Source organism: Diabrotica undecimpunctata, chromosome 7 (assembly GCF_040954645.1).
Source record: "Diabrotica undecimpunctata isolate CICGRU chromosome 7, icDiaUnde3, whole genome shotgun sequence".
NCBI classification, from domain to species: Eukaryota; Metazoa; Arthropoda; class Insecta; order Coleoptera; family Chrysomelidae; genus Diabrotica; species Diabrotica undecimpunctata.
This window is the reverse complement of record NC_092809.1, coordinates 126,661,804-126,671,874: the sequence shown is the minus strand read 5'-3', so window position 1 is coordinate 126,671,874 and position 10,071 is coordinate 126,661,804. Positions and strand designations below refer to the sequence as shown.

The 10,071-nt window shown below is 33.0% G+C and overlaps 1 protein-coding gene across 2 annotated transcripts; it reads right to left on the bottom strand.

Moving 5' to 3' along the window:
* Positions 1 to 1,356: 1,356 nt before the first annotated feature.
* On the bottom strand, positions 1,357 to 9,785 carry LOC140446971 (peroxisome biogenesis factor 2-like). Of its 2 annotated transcripts, none has more exons than XM_072539567.1 (5): positions 9,612 to 9,785; positions 9,138 to 9,554; positions 7,852 to 8,061; positions 5,646 to 5,767; positions 1,357 to 1,482 (listed from the first exon to the last, which is right to left on the bottom strand). In XM_072539567.1, exons 1-4 carry the CDS (start codon positions 9,726 to 9,728, stop codon positions 5,678 to 5,680), a joined length of 834 nt encoding a protein of 277 aa, XP_072395668.1. In that variant the 5' UTR covers positions 9,729 to 9,785; the 3' UTR covers positions 1,357 to 1,482; positions 5,646 to 5,677. The 2 variants fall into 2 exon arrangements, with proteins under 2 accessions (XP_072395668.1, XP_072395669.1); XM_072539568.1 differs by lacking the exon at positions 1,357 to 1,482 and adding an exon at positions 5,110 to 5,170.
* Between the last annotated feature and the right edge of the window lie 286 nt (positions 9,786 to 10,071).

The following is a 10,071-nucleotide window of genomic DNA, read 5'->3' as shown; positions in this document are numbered from 1 at the left end:
AAAAAAATTTAACAATGGCAAATTCATAAAAATACGATCATTCCAAAACTATTATTTTACCAGTGGGTTGGAAAATTTTGAAACCGAAATTTTCCGATATTCAGTTGACCATCTCAGAAAAAGAATCGACTCGGAGTATCCCCGAAAAGAAAAAAATCACTTAAACACTTATTAAATCAACAGTTCGATAAAGATTGGGAGAAATTACAAGAACTTGACTGGTACCGGGAATTGCTTAATGGCAAAAGTTCAAATGAAAAGGATGAGGAGGAACAGGAAGGGGAGATATGTGACTGCCTGGAAGAGGAACCAACGCTTCAGATTTGACTTTACTTTTTTACTTTCTTCAAATTGTTAAATACTTATAATAAAAATAATTTTCTACACTCTAGTTCCTTTATTTTCTTTTATTAACAACAAACCAGGATTTGATCTTTCAGGCAAAAACCGATAAATTTCTGTTTTCAAGCAAAACCCGATAAATTAAAAAAAAAATCAAAAATAAAAACAGTAAAAAAAGAAAATATATTAAAATTCTAGTATTTTATTACATGACTTAAGTATAACTACTATTTATTTCCAATATGATATTGCTTTAAATTGTTATGGGATTTTGCTGTACAAGTTTTTGGCTTTTATTTCAAAATTGGAAAAAGTGGATTTATCGGTTTTTGCATGTATGCTCCTCATATGTACCCTTTGCCAGTCTTGTGCTATTAGTTTTCATACACTATCTGTTTTTATCTTCAAATTTTCTTTTTCATCTTGGCCCTCCCCACAGTTATGTATTTCGATTTTTTAATTTTCAGTCTTTCTATTATTGTTCTGAAGCTATTTTCTTGTGGTATCTTCATACTTAATAATTTTGAGAACGATTTCTAAAGGGGAAATCAAAACGTCAAAAGAAACTTAAGAATTGTTTCTTATTTCCAATAAAATTAGTAAATCATTTTCTATTTTTTAGCCCTCATTAATGTTTTCTTTGTCTTAACCAGGATCGTTGAATCATTCGGAAAATCTAGGCATTGGTACTGCTTGCTAAAAACTGTTATATTTCTTCCTAAATCACTGTTTCTTATTATCGTTTCCAGAAGTAAATTGAACAAAGTTGTTGATGATGGGTCTTCTTGCCTTAGGCCCCTTTTAACCTGGAAAGATCTTTCTCTTATGTGGTGTGAAACTCATTCCACACAACTTCATTTTTGGTTCTGCTTAACATCAGCTTTGTTAGCTAGTCCTTTATACGTTTTTTATCGTATTTCTACTAAAAAGGCGATGATGCTAATTCCGTAAATGCTTTAAGACCATTTAAATGTTTAGGTACGAAACTGGACTGAATGGGTAAAAATAAACTAGTAATAGTAATATTTTTAATAAAATACTTTGTAGACAGGAGTAAAAACCAACCTTACTTTGAAAATCTTAAAACGTAATTTTACGTTTACCTTATATAACTTCACAACCCTTGTATTGGAAGTACACCTGCAACAACAAAATCTAATTATCAATCAGCTTGTGTATTATATCAACTTATTGTAACATTAAACATATTATGTTGGGAGTTATTTTATTTAATGGTATAAAAGACGATGTCATGGATATTCTGTGAATTTATTATTTTTAAGTATCGACGATATAGGTAGGTAGGAAGGTATACCTACCTATAAGAAGATGAGTACGACAAGGATGTGTACTATTCCCTCGACTTTTTAATATGTGATCAGAAGAGATGTCCTGACACTAGAAGGCATCAATGAAGGCATATCAATTAACAGAACACTGGTTAATAATCTCAGACATGCAGACGATACAATACTGCTTGCGGACAGCAAATTTTGATTGATCGCACTACTGCGGGAGGTATGAAATGGCTCTGAACACAAAAAAAAAAATAGGATTGTCAGTAAGAGAAAGATTGAAGACGAAACAACTACGTTAAAGGAAAAGCTTTAGAGAAAGTATTCAGATACAATTACTTGAGATGTGAACTAAATTAACAATGGGACCGCTTCCTTGAAAATAAAACAACGCAAAGACGGAAGCAGTATTATGCAATGGAAAACTGGGAATAGAAATTAGAACTAGAATATTGATATGCTACGTTTTCTCTGTCCTTTTATATGGAAATGAAGCCTGGACAATTAGGGATGCAACTGAAAAAAGATTTAACAGCTCTAAGATGTTTTGTAATTGAAGAATGTGGAATATATCATGGACAAAACACGTAACAAATACGGAAACATTAAAAAAGAAAAAAAAATACTCAACACTAGAAGGAAAGAAAAATGAGCTACTTTGTACACATTCTAAAAAATGAAAAATATGAGTTGGTGCGAATATTTATTTAAGGGAAAGTGGAAGAAAAAAGAGGACCGTGGAGACGATGCATGTCCTGGTTGAAACATTTAAAACAAAACCTACACCTTTGCACTATTTAGGTAGCTTCTTGCATTATCTTATAAGTGCATAAAAATTCTAATATAAAATGTCGTTATTATCTTAGTTCTACAGCCTTAAGAGAACTTCGATCTTTTCAAATATTGTAAGGGGTACAGATTTTACCCTGCATCTACCCTGTAAATGCAGGGTAAAATCAAAGGCAGAATAAGCGTAGGAAGACGTAAAATCTCGTGACTACGCAATCTCCGTGAATGGTTTGGATGCAGTTCAGTTGAACTATTCAGGCGCGTAACCAACAAAATTATAATTGCCAGAATGATTTCCAATCTCCGATAGGAGCGGAACTTGAAGAAGAATTATAACGAAGCCTGGTTCTGTGCTTTGGCCACAAATCGTGGCCTTGAGATGTGCCCGGCACAGTTAAATGCTAAATAGCAATACAGTGTGTCTCCGGTTTAGGGACGAGGACAAGGGCCGGACTGGCGAGTTTTGGTGAGATGTATCTTCATCATCATCACGTAGCGCTACAACCTTGGGTGGGTCTTGGCTGACTGTACAACTTTTTTCCAATTTGTTCGGTCTTCCATCAACCTAAGGTCAAATGGAATGTTCATTTTCAGGAGATCTGCTTGGATGTTATCTCTCCATCGCATTCTGGGACGTCCGAGTGGTCTTTTGCCTGTGGGAATCTCCTCCCATACCATTTTTACAAGTTTCTCGTTATGCAGTCTGTGCACGTGACCTGCCCATCTTAGTCGCTGCGATTTAATTTCTTGGACAATATCGGCGTCATTGTAGAGTGCTTTTAATTCGATATTGGTTCTGATCTCATACTGGTTTGTGATGATGTCATGGTGAGGTCCGAAAATTTTTCTAAGTATTTTTCGTTCAAAGTGTCTGAGCTTTTCTTCGTTTGCTTTGGTCATAGTCCACGTTTCGCATCTGTATGTTATTACAGGTCTGACGATGGACTTATAGATTTTTATCTTTGAACCTCTTGTAAGATTTTTTGATTTTATGAGCTTATCCAGTGCGAATAGACAGCGGTTTGTAGATTGGATTCTGTCTTTTATTTCTTCAGTAACATCGTTGTCAGCTGCGATTATGGCCCCCAGATACTTAAAACGTTGTACTCTTTCGAAATTGAAGGTGTCGACCGTCACATTTTGTCCTATTCTGTCTCTTCGTGTCGTTCTATTTATACACATATATTTCGTCTTCTCTTCATTAATCTTCAGCCCTACTTCACTTGTTGCTCTTTCTATCTTGTTGAAGATGTCTTTCGTGGATAGGATGGAGTCTCCAACGAGATCTATGTCATCTGCATATGCGAGTAATAGCTTGGGACCTTGAACCGATAGCAATTCTGTTTTTATTTCGGCCGACCTCATGGCTTTCTCTAATAAAAGGTTAAAAAGTAGTGGAGATAACGCATCACCCTGTTTGAGCCCACTGATGATTTCAAAGCTGTCAGATAGTTTATTATTTACATGTACTTTAGATATTCCACCCTCTATACAGACTTTGGTCATCCGAATGAGTTTCTTTGGTATTGAGAACTCCGCCATGGCATTCCATACTTGGCTTCTTTCTACGCTATCATATGCGAGATGTATCTGGAATAGATTCTTCTTCTTTCAGTGCCTATTCGTTCCGAATAGTGGCAATCATTCTGGCTATAATTATTTTATTGACTGATGCTTTAAATAGATTCGTTGTTGTTGTGGAGAACCATTTCCTCAGGTTCTTCAACCATGATATTCTCCTTCTCCCAATTCCTCGCTTTCCGAATACTTTACCCTGTAGGATTACCTTCAGTAATCTGTATTTAGTGCTGTTTCTCATTATATGTCCGAGATATTCCAACTTTCTCCTTTTAATGGTATACATCACCTCTCTTTCTTTGCCCACTCTTCGTAATACGGTCTCGTTGGTTATCTTGTCTGTCCATGATATCCTTAGAATTCGCCTGTATAGCCACATCTCGAAGGCTTCAAGTTTTTTCTCCATTGCTTCAGTTAGTGTCCAGGATTCAACTCCGTAATACAATATTGAGAAGATATAACATCGTAGGAGCCTTACTTTTATCTCCAGATTAAGATTGTGGCTTTTAAAGAGTTTGGCCATGTTATTGAATGCACTCCTAGCCTTCTCTATTCTACATTTTATTAAATATTTGATAAGTATATCTAAATATTTTTGGAATAGATTAACTGGCTATAAAGAAGACGGATGTATTTATGGAAGTGTTACTTAGTAAAATAACTAGTTTGTTATAATGTTAAATTGTGAAGATGTAGAATTGTAGGATAAGTTTGTACAGTTGTTTGTTTGTGTCTTCCAATTGGGAGGTCATCTATTCTCCTGAACTTTGGACTGCTACCATTCCTATGCCTCTTGATTTGTTAACTATAGTTATAGGAATCAACACACGTACTAATATATAGAAGTTCTGTGACAATGTCTAAGTTGTAATTTTTATCACCAAAGTTTTTTCGTTATTCCTTATTTCTCGTATGAGAAGTAGTTGGTGTAAATGAAATAGAAATTACCCTTGGTAATTAACTGTTGAAGCAAGTGAGTGATTTTAATTACTTATTATATTGGAAAATATTTTTCACACTAAATATATGACAACATTAATGATTACATACTTCATTGATTATATAAAATTTTCTTGTTTATGTGTCACATAAAGGCTAATTGAGACTTTAATCCAGTTTAAATCCAGCGGATTTGAAGCATAAGACCAAAATATACTCAGCGATACCTAAAAACAACAAACAGAACTGAGACTACTGCATTAAAAAACGTTAATGACTAAAAGAGGCATACGTTAAGAACATGTCCTATACTCTTTGCTGTTGAACTTCTATTCTAAGGCAGTGTTTAAGGAAGTGGTCGAAAACATAAAGAATTTGTATAAAAATTAATAGTAACTAAAATTTTCACCATGCTAATGATAGAGAACAGCGTACCAAAGCTAGTCTGTCATAGCATAGTAAAAGATCTCTATAAAACTATATGGAAACTAAAATAGTTTTATTTTGAAAGAGGCAAATATTAAGGATACATGGTAAATCAATAAAGTGGTATTTTTAAATATGTAGGACAGCTACATACGGATTAAAATCAGAGCTAGTATTTTAATATCTCGAAAGCATGAGGCTCTCTTGTGGGCCTGTAGACGAATAGTTCGTGTCTCCTTTTTTAATAGACTGTAGACTACACAAAAAATAACTTACCTTAATACCAAGACTACCCCAAAAATAGGCCATCACGCAGCTGTTACTCGAATACAAACAATACTTGTATTTTTATGTTCACAACGAGGACATTCGAACATTGTATCTGCAATCTGGTTACCCTAAAAATGTTTAAGTGGTAATTAAATTTCTTTAAATTGTTACTAGAGACTCGCATCATAATATAACCTAAAAGTAACGCAAAATATTGTTTGGAAAGCATGCCTCAACATGTAGAAACTGTAATCGCAGCAAAAGGTGGGGCATCAACAAATACTAAAATAATTGTTTACAATATTTTGTTACATATAAAAAAATACTTTTGCTTATAAAACTTGTTTTTATAATTTTAGTAATATGGCTTGCGCAAAAAAGAGAATTGATGTAAAGAAATGAGGGGGAGATTTAAAAACAACCCTAGCAGATAAAAATGAAGCAATGATAAAAAAGGTATTAATAAAAAAATAAGGGGAAACAATTATTTCATGAAAAGTATGGAGAACTGATAAAGCAAATTACAAAATTTAAATAAGAACAACAAAAAACAGTACATAGGAATAAGAAATAGAAGAAAGATTTCAAAATGGTTCTTCTTTTTCTTCTGGTTCCTATCCGTTTCGGATGTTGGAAATCATATTGGCAATCATGACCTTGCTCGCTGCGGCTCGAAACAGCTCCGTTGAGGTTTTCTTAAACCATGTTCTTAAATTCCGCAGCCATGATATTCTCCTTCTACCGGGTCCTCGCTTACCTTTGACTTTACCTTGCAATATAGACTGCAGCAGGGAGTAACGGTGCTGATTTCTCATAACGTGTCCCAGATATAACAATTTTATGCCTTTGATCGTAAACACAATATCTGGTTCCTTCTTCATTTTTTCTAGAACTTCCTTGTTCGTGTTCAAAATGGTTAGTGAAAGAGAAACAATGGAAATATAATAAGTTTTGTTGGGGCAATATTACTTTTCATTGTACAATGAATTGTAGAGGATTTAAATATTATGTCACAATCATGTATCCGACTAATATTTTAGAAGGAATGATAACAGAAATTTTGCAACACTGTTTAAAAGTTAGACTCGCTACTCCAACATGCGTGGATTGTGTCACACTCGTATTTCAAACTAAAACAAAGTGTTATTAAGACTATTATGAAAAATTCGAAACACACAGTTGCTTGGAAGGGATGTAGATCAGTAAAACCTGAAGTAAAACAAAATTGTGGATAAAATGGTAGCGGAAAATGCTAAGATCCATTTACTGAGTTATAAGTATAAAAATGGGACGGAGAATAAAAATTGCAAGAAAAAATGTTATATAATGAGGCAAAAATAAACAAAGTTCCAAATAGTAAGTTGGTGAGAGCATATAAAACGTATGCGGAAGAAAAGAATGCCAAAATTAGTTCTACATAGAAAATATATATATAGAAAAGAAGAAAAAATAGACTATGACAAAGATAGGATGGTAATGAATATTGAAAAAGAATAGGGATAAAAGAAAATGGAAAGAGGTTGTCAATAAATATATGGAAAAATGATAAAATTTTAGTGTAATAAGTTTTGAAATTTACAATTTTACAATTTAAATTCCTAGGACTCCACAAAGAAAGAAAAAGAAAAAAAGAAAACAAAGAAAGCTTGAATATCTAGGCCACATATTGAGACACGATAGGTACCGTCTACTGCAATTGATTGCCCAGGGAAAAATAGACAGTAAGCGAGGGCCAGGCAGGAGAAGACACTCGTGGCTCCAAAATCTGAGGAAGTGGTTCGGGCTCACATTGGTCGAACTATTCAGAAGCGCCGCAAACAAGATCAGAATTGCCATGTTAATAGCCAATGTTTGCAACGGACAGGGCACTTGAAGAAGAAGAAGGACTCCACAGCTCCTGTCAAGCTAAATGATAATAAGTAGGGATAATAGTATTTACAAGTGTATATTCACTCTTTATACTACTTTATAGACTATCTAAGGTGTTTTTGAAAGTTTTTTCAGAACCAAAAGTAACAACTTCCGAATTTATAATTTTCTCGAACACAACTTTTGAAGCGGAGTCCAAATCCGGCATCACTTTTTCTGTATATATTGCAGTTTTGATTCCACTAATCGCCATAACGACACACAGATAAACTGACCAAACAAAACTACAGTATCAAATTGTATTTTAAAATTTTATTTCGATGCAATATTTGTTTATTCTTACCTTTAAACATACATAGCAGAAAATGTGATTACAGCCCATATGGTATGGTAAAATAGGGTTTTCTCCACAATGGGCACATTTTGTATGCATTGTCATGCCTTTGTTTGGTAAAATGGAATAATCGTTTTTAACATGGAAGGGATTAAAATTTCTAACCATCCTGCGAAGTTTATGGTAGTTTATTAGTGGGATTACATACACTATTATTTCCTAAAAAATGCAACAATAGAAATAAAATAAAAAAATTAGAAAACAAGTATCACAAAAATGAAATAGTATAGGGAATTAAATGAGGTTTCAATCCTACTATAATTCTGTATCAAAATATCTTACCTCATCTAAAGGCTTTTAGGGTATTATTACAAAATACACTTCAATGACTTCATTATTTAAAGAAACCAATGAAGAATTTGGTTTATTAAAAGAATAAGTCAAGAGTTGAATCTTCTTACATATGTGGTTTTCTTGCCAAGGGTGTTGGGTGGATCTGGAGAATGCATTAAGGTGTTTGATAAAGATAATTACATTGCCAGTTGAGGACATTAAGAGTTTTTAGAAATTACTTGTTCATTTTTAAGCTGGTTCACTAGCTATATTTTGAACATAATCTTGAGTGTTAAGACAAAAGGTTTTCAATCTCATGAAATAAAAGTCCTATCTGGGGTACCTCAAGTTTCCCAACTATAACTTCTTCTATTTATTATTTTTGTTAACACTGTTGGTGAATGTTTAAAGTATAGTATTCAATTCTGACTTGAATACTTTAGTTGTCTCATATGGTGTGAGGTGAATAGCATGAAGCTTAATGCTGCAAAGTGCAACTGCATCTATTTCTCCAAAAAAGATACAGATGAATTTCAATTATGAAATCAAAGAATGCATTATATCAAGAGTGTCAGTAATTAAGCATCTGGAAATTTATATAGTCTCATCTGTCTTTTGCCTTCCATATAGATGATATGGTTTCCAGAGCTCTAAGATTGTTAGGTTTTATTAAGAGATAATATATTAGAGACTTTAATAAAATTTATGTGCCTCTTCAGTTTAAAATTAGGTACTGCTATTCTCACACAATTAATCTAGAATGTGAGTGACAGGCACTGAATAATCAAAACTCACAAACCAATGAATACAGTGACCCTAAATACAGATATTGGGGTATTAAGAATTATTAAATATACTTAAAGACACCCATAGATTATTTGAACATATTAATTTGTGATTCAAATAACTTGAAGATTAACATACTTAATTGAAGTGAAACTATAATAAGTGAGTTTACTTACTATAAATCCATTCCAAAGCAATTCTCTTGCTAAATATTTAGACTCGAAATGTCTTTGTGCATTATCAGTTGCATAAACTTGGTTTAGCCCAAGGATTCTTTCTATTAAAAGAGGTTTTACACCATTACTTAAAAATACAGACAGGTTGATAAAATCTAGAAGTTTTGTAACCAAGTAAATTTTGTAAAACGTGTTGTTTAAGTCATGAGACGGTTTCCAAATTTCAAATTTAGTTTTTACGTAATCCAAACAATGTCCAAGTAAATATAGTACTCTTTGAAGGGTGCCTATATCTTCATATTTTATAGACAGAAGCTGTTGCCCAAAAGTACATCCATTTTTAACTACCGAATTGTTAAGGAGCATAAATCGAAGAATTAAATTAAGCTCAGATTCATATGAGGCAAGTATTCCAGGCTGAAAGTATGAAACATAAAATAAATATAAAATATGTTATGGAAAAACATAACTTACTGGCAAATTTCTGGTTGCATTAGTAAATATCTGATATAAGGACTTATAAATTTCTTGGTCTAAATATACAGCATTCATCTGCGTTACACGCAGTAAACTATTTTTATTGTTGGACATTTTAATCGGTCCTATTTTTCATCTGTTTAAAAATCATTCAAAACGTCAAGAAACATAATAAACATAACCTTTTCACATTCTGAAGATTACAGCTGATTCTGACGTTTGGAATCATAGGCGGAGCCATAGATGTAATATCTTAAAATCTTTAATTAAAAAATAAAGATTAAGACATGAGGTATGGAGTATTATAATTAAAGAATTAAAACAAGCTCCAAAAAAATCAGAAACTATTGAGGCCAAAGCAGTTATTTTGGCCAAACGACAGGAAACTAAACTGGGATGGGAGGCACTTTGTAAAAACTTTATCGACACGACATTATCTTAAGTTAATATTTTTAGT

Excerpts from the sequence above, each read along its gene's own strand:
- LOC140446971 (XM_072539567.1), bottom strand. The coding sequence starts at position 9,728 with ATGTCCAACAATAAAAATAGTTTACTGCGTGTAACGCAGATGAATGCT. Across the intron at positions 9,555-9,611 it reads ATGCAACCAGAAATTTGCCA|CCTGGAATACTTGCCTCATA; the intron begins GTAAGTTATGTT and ends TCATACTTTCAG. Across the intron at positions 5,768-7,851 it reads TCTGCTATGTATGTTTAAAG|GGTAACCAGATTGCAGATAC; the intron begins GTAAGAATAAAC and ends AAACATTTTTAG.